This window comes from Homalodisca vitripennis, chromosome 1, assembly GCF_021130785.1.
Source record: "Homalodisca vitripennis isolate AUS2020 chromosome 1, UT_GWSS_2.1, whole genome shotgun sequence".
In the NCBI taxonomy this organism is placed as follows: Eukaryota; Metazoa; Arthropoda; class Insecta; order Hemiptera; family Cicadellidae; genus Homalodisca; species Homalodisca vitripennis.
In genome coordinates, this window is record NC_060207.1 from 245,147,685 (window position 1) to 245,166,867 (window position 19,183).

Below are 19,183 nucleotides of genomic sequence, written 5' to 3' on the forward strand. Positions count from 1 at the left end.
AATGAATAAGTGAAAAATATATAATTTTTAGAGTTTCTTGTGAGCATAATTTTGACCTTTTGCGAAGATTATATAAACCAGAGTTAATTTTTGAAACTATTTTTTCTGAATGTTTATTCCATGTCAAAAAACTATCTAACGTTAAACCCAAAAACTTAACTTCTTCTTTTTTTAACTATAGCCACTTCATCTATTTCTATATGAGCATTAATTTTATTTCTGCATTGGTAAGTAAAACACTCCATATAGCTTTTTGTTGGATTTAAAATTAAATTGTTTTCTTTGAAAACTTGATTTATTTTTTATATACTGAGAAAAGCAAACGCCTCTATTTGCTTTTCACGAAAAAATTATTAGTACCATTGCATATTTTGTATCAAGAAAAAACAAGATTTTCATTCTCTGTAAAAATAAAATTAATTATTAATTAATAAAATTACATACAGACAGTTGAACCTTAACTGAAAAACCACTGAATTGAGCTACTTTTGTCCTACAAATAGAGTACTGTATATTAAATGAGAATTTATTTCTTTGTAATATTGTTTTTTTTTTTTTAAGAAACAGGACCCTTCAATTTCTACAGTTTTTAAAGGATATAAGTCAATGAATATTTCTGTATAACCTATGATGTGAATCACGTTAAACTCTGTTTTTAGTTATTGCATTGTCAAAATTTATTTTTTAATGTAATTTATTATGGACAAACCATAAACCCAGTTAGTTCTAACACATTTTAGGACTTCGGAACTTTAAAGATTGAGCCTTATTTACAAATAACATAGGTTCAAATTCTGCCTTGACCAGGTTTATTAGTAATATCCCATTGCACACACTTCCTTACTCTACTCTATGAATAATTATTGAAAATAAAACTTTATTTTATAACACTCACTGCTTAAGAAATGTAAAACCGTGAACACAGACTAGAATGTTGCCGTAGGCATCCACTTTGAGCAGATTTCCATACAGAGTATCGAACCACAGCCCTCTGGAAATGGGAATAACCAACATGAACACAGAACCACACAACAATCTTTTTAAAACTACTTTATTCCCCCACATATATATACACTCTCTCTCCGATAAAAAAATCATCACGATATTAATACAATGAAATAAAATTTCAATTTTTAAGTTATAAATGTCACGGATATGAATTATTGGAACGTTCATAATATTTTAGATGTATGAAAGTAAGTAGTTACAATCGCAGATCCAATACTTGGTGGAGGGGGATAAATACATATAACATCTCATTACTAGGAGAGAGAAGACATACTCAAATCTTTTCATTTAGGATATATAACTACTTTATACGTAAAAGTACTTAAACCTTTATTTATTTATTTATATATATATATATATATATATATATATATATATATATATATATATATATATACAGCGCCATAATCAGCCTGAAAAGATATTCAGCCAAACCCCATTATTTCCCACCAAAGCACCATATCCCAATCTGTCGACATGGTACATTCAACTAGAAGTGTTGTGGAGCCTGGCCAGTAAAAATTGTCCCGAAGAAACTGATCTGAGTACGGGCCTGTATATATATACACGATTGATTATCTTATGTAAAAGATTTAATTATGAATACTATGATCTGACTTCATCAATATGCGAGCCTATAATTATAAATATTATTAAAAGAATATTACCTGATAGGAAAGGAAGGATCATATTCAAATTCCAAAATTTCCTGTGGGTAACCCAATGAAACTAGCCTTTCCTTGATAAGGTTGAAACCAAGCCTTTCATATTGTGGTGACTTATATTCTGAAACATATGAAAGCCATTGTATAGTGAACATTTTTATTGTCTATAGCACCTAATTTACAGTTTACACCTAGTCTTTTCTTATGTTATAATCTGTAACTATAGATTTTCATTTACATAATCTGTAACTGTAAGTAGAAGCAGTGCTGGATTGTAGGTGGTATGCGCAAGAAACAATGTTCCAGTACTTCTCTGTGGATAATAAGTACTTTTGGTATGTACAGAGCATTTTCCTCTGTACCTCAAAAATGTGCCAAAACAATGTTTTTATATTCATGGACTCCCTTTCTTCTTCTTCTTCTTCTTATCCTCCAGACCTCCAGGAGGTTACAGTTGCGTCATCTCAAGTTCTAGATTACAATTGTGCAGTGACTATAAACTATTAGGCGAGAATCCAAATACAACACAATAAATAGAATTAATACTGTTGAGGTAACTTGCCAGAGATAAAATTTGTTTTGCAAACATCAAAATATAGATATTTTTTTACGTACTGCTAAACCATATAAAATATTGAACAATAATAAAATACATAAATCAAAATTAAAGAACTATCTGGCTAGTCTTGCTAACCATTCCTTCTCCAAATGCTTTACAATTCTTTAAGACTCATTAAATTTTATAAAGCTCAACATTTTTTGTCATCGTTTACCAAATGTTCTTGTTGTTTCCGATGGAAAACAATTGGGAGCAAATAATGCTGTTGGAAAGAACAGTTGAGCTGAGTGAGTATGTTTAGTTATTTTATGATTACTACAAGTTGATGGTTTGGGATATGCAGTTTAAAACTCAGAATTTGAAAATATTCATAAACCCAGTTTTTTTAGGATAAAAGGTTTTTTAATATTAAAACAGCTGGATATAATTTTAAACATGAATGATGAATGAAAAAAAATTGGTCTCTGCTTTGTCAGTGTCGATGTCACTGGGTCTGAGCTTGAATACTCAGAGGTGGATCCTGGTGAGAGAACACCAGCCATTTTTGACGCCCTAACTTATTTATTTAAAGATAATTAAATAACTACCAAACATACAATCCTTATTTTGGTCCAAGAATTTGTAATAATTTGAATGAAAAGTTGTAATTGCTGTTTTTAGCCCGTGGTTCACCCTTTCAGCACATGAGGGATTAGGATAGTAAGGAGCCGTCTTTATGTGCTGTATTCCTAGCGATAAGTACATTTCCGCAAATACACAAGATCTAAAATATGGTGCATTATCAGTGACAATGTATTTAGGAAAGCCAAACAGTTTTTTTACTTTGGCTAATGACATTCCCTAGTTTTGGATCATTGGATCATCTTTTTTGTGTTGAGCTATATCCCTTAAGGCTTCTGGTATCTTATAAAAAACCAATGCTGGTTTGTATAGGCGGTCTGAGCTATTTCCCTCATGACTAAGCTTAACAGCAATATCTTGTGGCTCCTCAAATAATCATGACAAAGAATCTGCTACTATATTTTCTTTTCATTTTACATGATGGACTGTAAATTGAAATGAGTTTATCAAGGTTATCCATCTAGATAGTTTTCCAACCTGCCTTGGATGATTCAACAGAAATGTTAGGGCACTATTATCACAATGTAACATAAATGACCTATGTTCAAAACAAGCACGATACTTCTCAAAGGTGAAAGTCAATGCCTCTAACTCAAACGAACTTTAATTCTTTTTGTGTGGATTCAATTGCTGAGGCGAAAAACTAACTGGCATGAGATTCATCATGGTCCTGAATACCTGGAGTAACACAAAACTAAGAGCTGTGCCACTTGCATCTGTATGGAGAACAAAGGGACGATTAAAATCAGGCATAATCAGTTCTGGATCCGAGGTTAATCGAGTTTTGATTGCATTAATCGCAACACTTTGTTCATGCCTCTATTCGAACTTTGCTTCTTTCTTTTTTTGTTTATTGAGAGGGGCTGCCAGCTCAACAAAATTAGGTGTAAACCTTGAATAAAAGGCCGCCATTCCTAAAAATCGGGTTAATTGTGTTATGTTTCTAGGAATTGGAAACTCATCTATGGGTTTGGTCCGATCGGGATGGACTGAAATCACACCATTATGAAAAACATGCCCAAAAAAATGAATTTTGTTTGCAGCCACTGCCATCTTTTCAGGGTTGATAGTAAGACCTGACTCCCTGAGTCTATCCAAAACTGTCTTTAAATGTACTATATGTTGTTCAAACGTCCCTGAAAAAATACATAAATCGTCAAAAAATGTGAAAAGGAACTTATAATTAATGTCCCCGAATATTTTGTCTATGAGACTGCTCAATACCATACTTTTTGATGCAAGGGCAAAAGGTAGAAATGAAAACTCATAAGTAGCCCAAGGAACAACAAATGCTGTGTACTTTCTTGACTGTTCATCCAAAGGAATTTGATTGTGAGCCAACTTCAAGTCTAAGAGTGTGAAAAAATCTTAAACGGTCCAAATATTGGAATGCTAACTCAATGGTTGGAATTGGAGTTTATTCAAGATCCAAAATAGTATTTAGTTTTCTATAGTTTACCACTAATCTGGTCTTGCCACCCTTCTTGAGTACCAAAAATGCTGGAGAAGAGTAAGAGTAAGGAGATGTGGAAGGCTAATTGCCTTCATTTATAATTCGTCAACATGCTGTCGCAACTGTTCCATTTTCGGGAGTGTATATTGATAGGGACGTGACGTTAACACATTTCTGTGGAATTTAACTGGATTGAGTATGTTAAAACATGTATCTTTCCTAACCTTGATGAAATAGTGTCTGGATACTGCGATAATAAGGACTTGACCTTGTTTAATTGTGAAATTGTAAGCTGATCTCCAAGGGTCGGATCTTCCAATGCTCCACCACCCTCCTGTTGATCTCTGTGTCTACTAACCCACCAAGTTTCTTACTTCCTATAGCTACATTAACTACTAATGAGCGAGAAGGAGGATTGCCATTGTTCTTTTAATCTGAGTTGTTAAGTTACACTTGGTGTTGCCCTTTCCTTGCTTAATTTGATCTTTGACAGCTCTATTTTTTTTATTTAAATATAAATAATAAGCTGTACATGGATATTTATGGTTAAAGTGGGTGTACAAAGGGAGTTGGGGAGAGTATTCACCCACTACTTCCCCCTTGAATAGTTTAAATGACCATTGCCTTCAAATGACTCTCGCCTTCATATGACTCCCTTCATATGACTCTCGTGTTTGCCCCCCTGAATCTTGATCCTGTAGCTGATGACCTCTACACTATAAACCCCTCTGTTTTCAAAACGTTGTCTGTTACCTTGAATATTTTGTCTTAGATCTACTACCCTTGAAGCGTTAGTATAATTTCCCCAGTCATTACTACGATATTGGTTTTTTCAACTGTAAACCCTATCACCTTTCTGTCTATAATCTCGTCTACTGTTGTAGTACCTATGTCCGATTGTAATAATTTTTTATTAGTCCCTTGGGCAAGAGTGATCACCCCAAGAATCACCATTCACTCGTGTTGACCGATTTTGAAAATTATTATAATGGCACTGAGCACTGCTACTTCATGACCAGAATTCAAGCGAGTTTGGTATAAACAATTGAATTCTGTTTCTGTTGCCTTACGACTTCAACACGTGTTGCTAAGCCCAAGAACTCAGCCACTGTTGATGGGGAAGGAAACCCTACCAATTTTGACCTAGTCCCCGGATTCAAGCTGGTAAGAAAGACATCCAGAGCTTCAGATTGGCTGAGTTCTGGGTGCAGTAAACCCATTAGCAGTTTAACCTCATTAATGAATTCGGTTAAAGATTCATTTGGTCGGTACTCTATACACCAACTCCAATATAGTATGTTGCTTAAGACTGCCCGGCAGGAAACTTTGCTCCAACTTATCAGTAAAGGGGGCTATAGGTAGTCGCTCAATTATTGCTCTAACAATAGATTGATCTAACAAGACCTTCTACTTTTGAGAGGACTCATTTAAAATATTTATTAAAAAACAGAAATGTACATTTAAAAAAACATCGTGTTCAGTGTAAAATATTGATTATTTATGCCGGAGACACCACATAGTAATTTAAACCAATCCACAACTCCTAAAAATATACTTTACTCTTATGAATTATTGAAAAATAAGATTTTTAATAGCTAGATAAAAAGCAGTAAGGAAGTATATTAAAGTTAAATAATCTTACATCACTTTAAAATACTGCAATCCATACTCAAATTCGATTAATGTAAATTTTAGGCTTCACTTGTGATTATGCACAAAACAAAAACTATAAATAACACCATAGTTTGACGTTATTTCCCTTATCAGTCAGTAAGAGTAAACAACCTTTCTAGTATTGTGCAATTCACAGCCAGTGAGCAGGAAGTAGAACTTCTAATAATAATCGGGAACGCACCATAGGGAAACGGAAACACTTGATAAAACGTTATCTACCAACTCCCTTTTTATTTGTGTTTAGGGCTTTCAATTTTAACGCACATTGATATTTATTGCACAGTGAAAAGGTACTTTGTGCTTATCTGAATACATTAGTCACGAGCAACTTCATCAATGCACTAAGCAAAAGTAAACTTGAATGTTTTCAGTGTATTTTTTATAACTACTAATATTCACTGAATTATAAAACACAATTTATCAAAGATTCTAAAATAGTAATACTACTTACACAAATTGATTAAAATGATTTGGTACCTGAATCAATCATATTACGAAATATGTTTATAAAATTACCTAACGCTAGTATTGTAACCTTTGCGAGGGGGGAGAGGGGAGAATACTTATAAAGAACTGGTTGTAGTAATAACCTTGAGTTTTCTCCGTAACAACAATGTTCAAGTTTAACGCCCCTATTTTGGATCATAGCACTGAAAGATGTCTCATTTTATGATATACTTAATATAGACTCAAAACACTTTTTAGTTTTTTAGCTGTAAAGTGTACACTTTGTGTATATATGTAAACAATGAAGTACAACACAGTTTGCGATTTTCTCTGAATAACTGTAAAACTAAAAAAGAAAACGTTTTGATACATATTAATTATATCTTTAAAACGAGACAATTTTCCATAATTCTATGACTACAAATTATGGTTTCAAACTGAATGGTTTAACATTGTTCTTGTGGTGAAAAACAAGGTTTTTACTACAACCGGTTTTTAGTCTTTAAGAGATTGTTTACATTTTTTTAAACAAACAGGTATGTAGCTTGTACTCAATGGGTAAGGCATGCACGCATCAAAGACATGGCCTTCTGAATTGATCCAGCAAGATGTAATGGAGAGATAAGAATGTTTTAAGGATAAAAAAAGCGTCAAGAATGCTTGGAATGCCAACGATGCCCCTGCCATACTGTAATATAATGCGAGTGAAGTTTTGATTAGAATAAATAAATATTATGTTGAGTTTATATCCTATTTATTGAGTTTGTATCCAGTTAACCTTCTTCTTAGTGCAGCATCTGGAATCTGACGCTGTCAAAGTCTCCCTACCAAAATGACACCAACCCCTCCCACCATAGCCATGTTATGTGTGATACATAATATCTTATGAAGGATTTTATTCATATTTTTGTAAACATAATATTGGATGATTACACTTCCTCTACATTTTAATGAACTGAAAATAAGCAATGATAGTTCAACTTATAAGGCAATCATTGCTTACTGTGATTTATCTTCCATTTTTACTGACAACTTTCTACAATCAAGTCTCTCAGTTGAGGTGATTAATTTTAATTTTTAAATAATTTTAAGTGTTAGCCATTTTCTATAGTAAAATACCTGCAATTGTGTAATCCATATCGAAGCCATAATACTTAATGTTCTCCAGATGTAAACTTCGATTGACGAAGATTCTGAAACAAATAAACAACATTATAAATACTGTATCTTGTATAAACAAGTAACGTTTTACATTAAATTTTAATGGTATGGAATAGAATTCTGAATCAACATAAAATACAACCTCAGCAAATGGTATATGCTAGGTGGTATGGATGGCCTTTTGTTCGTGTTCATTGTAGTGTCCACGTGATATGTTTACAAATATCAATATTCCCCACAAGTTTCAAGTCTAAAAAATGATGCTAAAAAATTTTCATATAAGTAATGTGTAAACAAATTTGAGTTCGTGTATCTATATATGTACAAAATAAGCTTTGCGTGCATATGTTGATGTGATAATGTACGTAAGTAATTTTGAAATTTCATGTACATGTGTGTGTTTTTTTTCACTAAAATTAATAATGAAAAGAAATTTAATCCGCAAAATTTGAAAACAAAAATACACATCAGCTGCTGCTAATATTCAACACTAATTTATTGAAGTTGCAGTAACACATACAATGCGATTGTTGCAGTTAATGGATAACTTAAGTAATTGATTAAAATACAAATGTGTTAACTTTAAATTTTAACAAAAAGCCTTACGTAAAGGTGACGGTCAAATCACAACACTAGTGAAACAGCCTGAGGTTCATATAAAACAATGCCAAGTTTTCCACTTGGACATTAGTAATAAACACATAGTATATTTTAATTCTTCTGTATATCTTTTGGAAAACAGTCTATATTGTTAAATAATAAGATAGTTTGTTATAAAACTACAGTATCAGTCTGATTTTCACTGAACGGCTGCTCTTTACAGTCAAGTGGTGCATTATGTTTAGGACAATTTTTTTTAAATATCTAATTTGAAATAAGAAAATTACTCCTCCAGTAGTTTACAATGAAACTAATAGAGACATGTGCCTGGAATTACTAGCCATAATATTAAATACCCATGGCTAGTACAACTTAAACTATCATAATTATTTATATATGAACAGTCGATCATGTCAACTTAAACTTTAGGTTCACACTGTAGCGTTCTTGATGTAATTAAATATGAAAAATTACAACTTCTCTTTTTTGTCAAATACACACACCTAACACAAAAATTCAAACAAAAGTGAAAATAATAGAAATAGTAAAGTTACTTGTAAATGTAATAAAATTAAGAAAATGAATTATGTACATATTTACAAATACAAAAATCAAGAATATGTCTTCAATATGCATTAAAAGAAGCTATCTGACTAACCAATAAACTCAAGCAAGTCACTTATTTTGGCTTTTTCTAAAAGTCGCGTTTTTAACTTACTTTGAAATAGTTTTTCTTATAGAATATTTTTTTTAATAATTACAACTCTTTAATATAACAAAACCTTATTGGGAACATAACACAGATAGTTACTATTTAGTGCAAGTCAAACCTGCAGCTTATAATTTGAGAGTAGAGAATTTGATCACCACAACTTAATTGATAATTAAGTTGGTACAATCCAAGACTCTCAAGTCATAGCTTCTGAATTTCTCTGTTTACTTCTGGCTTGCACTTAGTATTAAACTTCTACATCAGGTTCTCAGTTAGATTGTGTTGATCAAGTAATAGTTAGTAATGTCGTGTTACATGCTCTATATGAAGTTCTCAGTGATACAGTGTTAACCTTCAGTATATGACTCCAATACCAGGTTATCAGTGATAGAAATGTAAGCAGCATCTGACGGTAAAGTCACTTTTGTCTGCCAGGAGCACAATTAACACACAATGGCTCATGTCCTGAGTAATGTATAGGCTGACTGATTTATCACTGAGCTCTAGAGCCAAACTACAGTTAGCATTCATGCCAAGTCTACGGTAGAGAGCCACAACAACATTCTTGTTTGTCTAAACAAACGATTAACATTTTTACCTCCAATTTCATCTTATTGTCAACCAAACTTTTCTCACCCATTGTTTATGATTTAAAGAGAAAAATATCAACATTTCCAAAAATTATTTGTAAGGTGAATTTTGCTACGGTAATACACTATAACTTTCATTGTGAATTTTAATATACCCTGTTTGGAAGTGTCAATACTTGAAACGCTAATATGCATAGAGAAATATAGTATCCATGTAGACTCTGTGGGTCAACAGTTGACTCTGCCAAGTCTCTACATTTTAGAAACAACATCATATTATTTGCAACGGGTGTTCACTCGTATGAGACAAGAGGCAGAGAAAACTGCCGAACCAGGAGACACAGGACGGTAGTTCATGAACGTTTGCCCTCACAGGCAGGAGTTCATCTCATCAACATCTTGCCAAATGAAATTAAAAAATTAGCCAACGCGTAAAGCATTTAAAACTCGTTGGAAACGCTGTTTAGTGTCGAACGCATTTTATAGCATAAACGAGTTTATGGCGTATGACTGGGCGACCGCACAATCAGAAGAGTTACTCTCGATTTGACGTGGAAAGAAATTGGCGATGAATGGAGCAGAGTGTTAAAATGTACGTATAAATGAGATTTCGATGTGGCATGTGTGCATTTTTCTAATTGGCTTTCTAAGAATCCAGCTTTTTTTTAGCACAGTAATCACTGCTGGCTGCCAGAGCTTAGCACATTACAAAAACTTATCTTTATTACCAACGTTTTTAATCAACTGTGCGTTGCGGAACATATCTGTTAAGAATAACGACTTTAGTGGCACGAGGGGTTAACCTCTCTTAACTAATCACTACATAAATCAATGCCAACTGGTATCAGTATCATAATTTATGTTTATATTCGCCATATAGATTTATTTACACTGATATATTTTTTATCATATAAACTTTGATAATTGAGAAAAATGGAATAAGATAAAAAAAGACATTATAAAATATTCGGTAAAGTACGGACCAATCATCCCACATTGTTCTGTTAACAGTTGCACAATGATTTAGTGCAGCATTCCTGCTGTCGAGTTCTCCAATAGAGTGCAAATAGATCAAAGCACATTCCTGAGTAGCAGCTTTGAGCTGTGAGACTACTACTGAAGTGTACTTACTACTTACACGGTATAAATAAACCTATATACTCTCACTACTTGCTGCCGTGATAAAATATAACTATGCGACCAAATGTTGGACATAAAAAATGTAAAAAAAAGGATATAAAATCTAAAGTAAGGATCTAAGGTCTAAACGTTATGGTTTGGATCACGCTGCATTCTCAAATTTAATGTGAATTTCACAATGAGTGCATGTAAAATTTAAATATTAATATTTAAGTAATATAATAATGAAACATGTCATTATAACAATGTCACTAGGAATATATCAAAATTGTCTATAGTATGAATTCAGTCTGAATAAGTCAAAATAAATATGAACAAAGTTTCCATAAATAAGAACAGTAGTACTATATTGTGATGCTTGCAAAATAATTAAAACCTAATTTTTCTTATCAAAACTTAACACTGCAACAGGAAGTCTAATTATACTAATCTTATCTCTATGTCTAGTCTATATACTGTATGTACTGTACTAGCACTCTCGTGTCAATTTATTTCAATGCTATAATACATAATAACGTCGTAATTTAAAAAAGCTTCATCTAATGATGCAATTTTCCGTATCATTATAAATGAGAACCAAAATAATTCAATAATTAACTAAAAAATTATATAAAACGAATCAATTTTTTTCAAAACTAATAAAAGTAATGTATACTCAGGAAATTGTATATGATTTAAAGTTAGTGCACTTCTAAAACATTTATATAATCGTGACTCTTAAATATATTTATATTTTATATATTGTTATTTTTATATCATAAGGACTATTCAATATTTAATATTTTTCTTAAATAGTATATCAACAGTGTCATATGAGAACTCGAGTTATTACAATCTTATTCTTGGAGATTTTCTGGTCTGATTTGATCAAATACGTATGCCATAATTGGTATGTTTGTGGCTTATCCAATGAGCAAAGGAAGTAATAATTGAAGTATAATTTTGACGAGTAGATTCTGGCATATCTACAGTATAATTATTGGGCTCTGTTCAGAGCGTCGTTACGAGTATTCTGGGACCGAGTGAGTCACACCAATAAGTCACAAAGTATCTTCTGTCCTCAAACCGCTGAGCAAGCCCGTTCTGAACTTTGGTCTGTCATTATGTAAGAGCAAGTTGTACTGGCGGGGGACGGTTCGATTACTCCACTGATCGTTGGCCCAACGACCCTCCTGGAAGAAATACAATTTGTACAGAGGGTCATTGGACAAACTTGTACAAAGATATAGGGGTTGTATTACTCCACTGGCTCGTTGGCCCAACGACCCTGTTTGTTTTGTTTCTGTAAATTGTATAAACAGGGTCGTTGGCCCAACGAACCTTGTATATTTAATTTACTTGTATAGGTTCGTTGGCAGTGTTCATTTCAACCCCATGAGAACAATGTTGAACTTCCAACACTTTTACGCCCTTACTTTTAGTCCTAGAATTATGATAAGGGATGTCACGTTTCAAATATATGATTAAACGCACCAAAACGCTATTTAGTATTTTTAATTTGTATTAGTTAAACGATCAAACACATGTGTAGGGTACTTGGTCGTTCTATACTTCGCTGAAAAGCGACAGGATGCATATCTACCGTATCTCTATCTGTAAAGTGTTTGAAATTCAACATTCCTCTTATAGGTTGAAAACTCAAGCCGTATCTTAAAACAACGCGGGTTTAAGTTCTATTAAATTCCGTTACCTCGTTGTTTGGACAATTTACACATTGAGAACAATAAGCTGTTGTATACTCTACGCGATAACCGATAAGAAACGTATAGACTAATCAGAACTAATTACTAAACCACGCTTCACTTCCGCTCTGGACACGGTAAACCACGGAAACGCGTTTCGACTGGACGACGTAATCGTTCATAAACCGTTACACTGCATTCATTCCGCTCTTTTTGAGTACGCCGGGATAATTACTTTTGAAAAAGTCACTTTATATTTCGAGTTTATAGCTTAAGTTTACTATCGTGATTGAGCCCACCTCGTTTGCAAGAGTGGACACGAATAATGATAGTAACAATAAAACTGAAACAAATCCAAGCGCAATGCCAGAAATAATAAAAAAAAAAAAATAGCCTTTCAAAACAATCACACAATTTATGTCAGGGAAAAGCGTGTAGGAAAATATTAAGTTTAGAAAATAATATCTAGAAACGATTTATTGGAACTTGAGAACACTGCACCTTTCCAATATCGTCCAAAATGCAGCTCCCAAAGGTGATCTGTGTAAAAAATACTACACACTTCATCTCCTGAGTGTGAATTCATTTGCATTCTTTCCGGACATTTGCCATCGTCAAGTGATACAGCAAACAGTAACACTACGTTTCGAGATCTGCAATCTGATCTCTTCTTCAGGTAAATAACTAATCTAACACATCATATCGTAACACACAAATCGTGTAAATAATCGTTCACGTGATTGTTTTGTATCACTGAAACTTCAAACAAAGAATAAGTATTCAGTGTCCTTTGTGGTTTTTGTTGAAACAGAATTTCTAAGTGAGAGACAATTTCATATATAACGCTAGTTTTATATATCACGAAGACAACTCATAAAACGTACCGTATTAGAAATTCTGTAATCTCCTCCACATTAAACACGTTTTACTTTGGCGTAATGTCACTATACGAGTAATACCGAGAGTATCATACAACAACTTATCGAGGTAATCAAAAGAGATACACACAGAAAACAGGATCTTACGATAAACAAGTTTTGAAATAACTTTTGAAATTAAAAGGAAGGCAACGGTATTCAATTATTCAAGAGAAAACAATTTCCCCCCACAGCTGCTTTCCAAGTTAATACACAGAAATCATTAGAAATTGTATGTACTGATATATGATGTACTAAAAGTTACGAATATTAAAATAACTTGGGTCTGATAATTGGGTTAGCTCTTGAATTCAACACTTGACAATGTGACTAGGTCGGGCCGGGTCGAAAGGTCATCGAGCCACCAGCTGTCTTTGCCCTAATACCTTGCTATCAGCATTTCACTAGAAACAGTACTGTTATCTCTTTTTGTACGGGTTAAGGTCAGATTTTCTTAGAAGCTGTTAAAAATAACAATACGCGATAAGAAGTACGCAAGTTAAGCCAAAATGAACTCAGACTTTAAGAATGACTTAATGTAGTAAGAGTGGTCTGAGTTCAGAGTGCTACAAATACAAGATCACAGAAACAGGGGCAAAACTTACAGCAACCAACAACAACAACTTATACAATATTGGAAACCTATAAAAGTAGGTAGATTTATTTTTTTGCATGAAATTAAGTGTTTACTTTGATAAAAGATTGCTCTTCAAAAAATAGATACTGTACATATGACCATTTTGTGTTTGCATTTATTTTTAAATTATAAATAAGAAATTGGATTATAAGTTCCAGGAGGTGAGCAGTGGGGCAAACGCTCTGTAAGGCTAAGGACACTTACTATTTAATTGTTCTATTTAACCGGGTCGTTGGGCCAAGTGGTATACACGAACAGTTGAATGAAAGTTTATAAAATAGATCGGGTCTTTTTCGTTTAAGGGCCAGCACCTTAAAAACATACTATACCTGACTGATAGTGCATTTAATCGTTTTTTTTTTTGTGTTATTAGTCCGTAGGGCAATAGTCCAGGTACTACTTCTAGTATAAACTCGTCTTATCTTATCAGTGGTAAACGCGCGCCGCTTATCTTTTGCCTGTAATGAAACCTGCGTTAGTTCTGTCTGAGTTTTGTGTGTGTCAATAAAGCGTGGTGAGTTGATCTGGGCTTGGACTTTGCAAGCTCGAGTTATTTTTTTTTTTCTAAAAGAGCAAGCAGCGCAAAGCGCTGCGCAGCGGGCAAGCATCGCGTGATCTGAGTTTTGAATAGGCAAGCTAGGGTCTTTTGTGCTGGCCCTTAAACGAAAAAGACCCAATAGATCGTTGGGCCAAAAGGTATACACGAACAGTTGGATAAAATTTTATAAAATAGATCGATAGACCCAGTGGTATACACGAACAGTTGGATAAAAGTGTATAAAATAGATCGATAGGCCCAGTGGTATACACGAACAGTTGGATAAAAGTGTATAAAATAGATCGATAGGCCCAGTGGTATACACGAACAGTTGGATAAAAGTTTATAAAATAGATCGATAGGCCCAGTGGTATACACGAACAGTTGGATAAAAGTGTATAAAATAGATCGATAGGCCCAGTAGTATACACGAAAAGTTGGATGAAATTGTATATAAGTAGTTGTTGTGTCAAGTAGTGTACACGAACAGTTGGATGAAAGTTTATATAAGTAGATCGTTGGGCCAAGTGGTATATATGAACAGTTGGATGAAAGTTTATATAAGTAGATCGTTAGGCCCAGCGGTATACACGAAAAGTTGGATGAAAGTTTATATAAGTAGATCGTTGGGCCAAGTGGTATATATGAACAGTTGGATGAAAGTTTATATAAGTAGATCGTTAGGCCCAGTGGTATACACGAAAAGTTGGATGAAAGTTTATAAAATAGATCGATAGGCCCAGTAGTATACACGAAAAGTTGGATGAAAGTTTATATAAGTAGATCGTTAGGCCAACTATCACTTGTGTAATTGGTCATGCATATGAACTGTATACGTAGAATATGGTCCAAAGATCACATAAACAAATAATATTTCTACAAACATTGATTTTAGGCGAAGAGGCAACGGACCATGAGTGTAGATGTACTCTTTACATTATAAACAAGATGCCTTGCCACAACGAACCATATAGATTTCGTTTTGCTTTTTTAATAAAGAGGTTCAATTACACTGGCTCAGCTACACCGATGGTTAAAAGAAAAATAAATATATAAGTCGTTAGACTAATAAATAGTTAATCCAGAACTTAGACACAAACGAGTGTAATAGTAATTCCAGAATTATGGGCGTTACTTGTTTCATGTGATAGTAAATTCTACGAATTTTCCGTATTTAAGCCAAGATTGTCACTAGAAATCTTAAAAAATATTTCAACAGACCGAGTAGGATTCACAGTGATTGTCTCCTAGTAGGGGGAAAGAGTGAACGAGTTACGTATTAAAACTAAGATGTTTATTTAACCAAACACAATCAAGAGTTTTCAGTTAAAATGTTTGACTTAAAATTCAGAATTGGGGGCACGTGAGCTTTAAAGATTTGACAAGCAATTTTGTTTGAAATTTGATTCGGCAAAGAATTCGGTCTACATAAAAGATTTTAAATTCTGGAACATAAAATAGATGTAGCCAATATTCGTGTAAGTTATATTTTTATGCACTAGAGTATAATTGTATATTTATCAGTTCCATTAATGTTCCCCAAGACTTCGAAACTCGTTCAGGACGAACAATTCAAAATTGGGGAACAGGAGGTATTAAAGGGCAGGAAATAATATCAAATATAATTTTCATTGTATTAACACAATCTTGTAATAAAAACCCTATAATGGTGTGGAAAATATAATAAAATCTTTTGAATGTAAATAAAATTCAATCCCAAATTTCTTAATAGACACTCTTTCCAACACTATGGAAGTTAATTTTCTCCTCGAAATGGCGCACATTATTGATGTATAAGCCAAGGTGCTGACTGGGCTGGTCCCAAATCACGACAAAAGACAAGTTGATATAAGGCCTCTTTGTTTACGATGCTCGCCGCACGGACCAAATTAGCAAACAACTGGCACCGTTTCTGACAAATACTTTCCCACTATGAAAACCGAGTCCGCAGCAGTTCACAGTGACACAATACTTGTTAAACCATTACATCCAAGGATTTGACGGTGCAGCGTGTTTTATACTCAGTTTCCAGATGTTTGGCACATTTGGAGAAATGCGTTATGACCATAGCAGTGCCCAAAAGATAACGCATTACATTTACAGAAGACTGTCGTCAGAACATTATACAATTGTTAATCCTCACATAACCAAGGACAAACTAAACTTTTTAAGTTTCTTTCTTCTTCCATACTTTTTGAGTTCAAGAAGTGGCTATGGGAAACTTTCTGGACCGACTGACTGCCGCTGTGCTAGGGCCTCACGTACGCCTGTTCGCGTGTGTCTATAGTATAGACGATAGACAGCTGGCACCACCATTCTGTCCGTCTGTCTATCTGAAGGTACCGCCTACTCACTGCGACTTCCGGTCACTCCACTATGCACCTCGTTGTGTCGTGATTACGCACACATTCCTGTGCGAGGAGGAGAATGACTGGAACTGATAAGACTCCGAGGCAGAGGTCCTGTAGTCCGCATCCGGTTCAGTGACCTTATCACCCCGACTTCGTAGTTCTGTGTATCGAACTGCGTACTGATTTTCACTTGAAAAATCATAAGCAATACTGTAACTTTGAGTTTTTTTCAAAAATAATAACATTAGCTCCAATTACATGAAGTAAGTTATTGGTGGTTTATAAAGGCTCAGAGGTTATGTAGTACATCCTACTAAAGAAAAACGGCGGATCTACAAAATTTATGGTATTGAGTTACGATGTCTTTAGGGAGAGATATAATAAAATACATAAACATTGTACTGTAGTATCTGCAACTGCATTAGAGAAATGAAGGATATATGCCCCTATCTGAATTAAAAATTAAACTAAACTTGAACCCTTAACGAAAATACAGTAACACCACAATAAGCGCTGTACTACCAAACATTCTGTCATTTTGTTGGAACATATGGAGTAGCTATGCTTTAGTCAGTTATTTCCTGTGTAATTGTTTACTAGTATGGTGTCCTTATACAGAGAAATAATTATTATTTTAAAATAGCAGTATTTTGTAAGAAATGTGATAACAAATTTCAAATAACCTCCAACATTATGCGAACTGTGCTGTTCACGCCTAGTTCATCATGAAACCTCGCTACAGTCGGTAAACAATCAAATCTAAAACCACACGCTTTGTTGCATAATAAGGCCATTTGTGGCCGACAAAGGAATATATGTTCAGTATTGTCTATGTATTTCTTATGAAGAATCTGCACATAAAAAGTCTTCTTGTATACGTTGATAAATGTTCTGCACGGAACAAGAATTGGTGCTATCCTATTTATTTTTTCTGTGTGAAATGAATGCTAAACAGATCAGACTGACGTAACTTGAGACCGACTGCACATTCATGGGTGAGGAGACGGATCGACAGGTCTTCCAAAAACAAAACAAGACATTGATCACTTTGTAATTCCGAGAGAAATTCTAATTTGGAAAAAGTTGAAGTCATGAATACGGTGTCGAGCGAGTTCTATTACCGTCCTGAATATCCTTCCAACCTTCACTGCAAGCTACAACTGAGCGAGTTCTGTTACCGTCCTGAATGCCCTTCCAACATTCACTACAAGCTACAACTGAGCGAGTTCTGTTACCGTCCTGAATGTCCTTCCAACCTTCACTGCAAGCTACAACTGAGCGAGTTCTGTTACCGTCCTGAATGTCCTTCCAACCTTCACTGCAAGCTACAACTGAGCGAGTTCTGTTACCGTCCTGAATGTCCTTCCAACCTTCACTGCAAGCTACAACTGAGCGAGTTCTGTTACCGGCCTGAATGTCCTTCCAACCTTCACTGCAAGCTACAACTGAGCGAGTTCTGTTACCGGCCTGAATGTCCTTCCAACCTTCACTGCAAGCTACAACTGAGCGAGTTCTGTTACCGTCCTGAATGTCCTTCCAACCTTCACTGCAAGCTACAACTGAGCGAGTTCTGTTACCGTCCTGAATGTCCTTCCAACCTTCACTGCAAGCTACAACTGAGCGAGTACTTGTTAAATAGGAGAGAGGCAACTAACTACGGAGGAAACGAATACAAACACTTAGAACATTCATAATATGTTTTAAATTTTTATTTCAAAATGACACCACTTCAATGGTAAACAAGCTGGTTTACCAAAATAGAACAGAGACTGTCTTACGGACACTTAGAATCTGTGCTATTTAATCCAGGCAAACATTTTAAGACAAACAAATACTCAGGACTTTTAGAATAAGAAGCACAGCGCAGTTAAAATTTATATTTTAAACTAACACGAAAAACTAAGTGGTTTCTTTGTTTAAAGTTTGTTGTTGACGATGAAAGGTTTGTCAGGATAACAGGATTTCGGACATTTGCTATCGTTATAGGTTATAAAAGGTATAACACAACGTTTCAAGGATTGGAATCTATCCTCTTCGTCAGGAGGGGGAGGTATTAGTACATACACAAATAAAGAATAGAAAGAGAATCTAAGGGAAAGAAAAGAGTTCAAACATATACAAAAGCTGCTTGGAGTCTAGTCCAGGCGTTGTTACTGCAGAGAAAGCAAGTCCAGAGCACAAGTCACGAGTACGAGAAACACAATCACACATCACACCGGCACGGATTACTTGTTAACTGGTTGATCAAAATAAAAAAGGGATTGTTTTGAACATCTTGTGAAATCGATATGTACAGTGTTGCCAGAAATTTTAGGGACACCCCACATAAAATGATATACTACTTGTGTCCCTATACTAACAGCAGATTGGCTAACTCTATATATTTCCCCATTAACGCAGTGAAAACGAAGTATTTTGGTGTGACTTT

The 19,183-nt window shown here is 34.3% G+C and overlaps 1 protein-coding gene across 6 annotated transcripts in view; it reads right to left on the bottom strand.

Annotated features, from left to right (window-relative positions):
• LOC124353230 (cytosolic purine 5'-nucleotidase) overlaps positions 1-19,183 on the bottom strand; it is a 131,162-nt gene that overhangs the window by 17,752 nt on the left and 94,227 nt on the right. For 4 of the 6 annotated variants that reach the window (XM_046803137.1, XM_046803138.1, XM_046803139.1 and 1 more), the window contains exons 2-4: positions 7,547-7,620; positions 1,677-1,794; positions 896-991 (exon numbers count right to left, since the gene is read on the bottom strand). In XM_046803137.1, coding sequence (XP_046659093.1) covers positions 896-991; positions 1,677-1,794; positions 7,547-7,620 — 288 coding nt within the window. Of the gene's footprint in view, positions 1-895; positions 992-1,676; positions 1,795-7,546; positions 7,621-7,730; positions 7,799-19,183 lie in introns of those variants that run through there. The other 2 variants (XM_046803140.1, XM_046803142.1) reach the window with 2 other exon arrangements.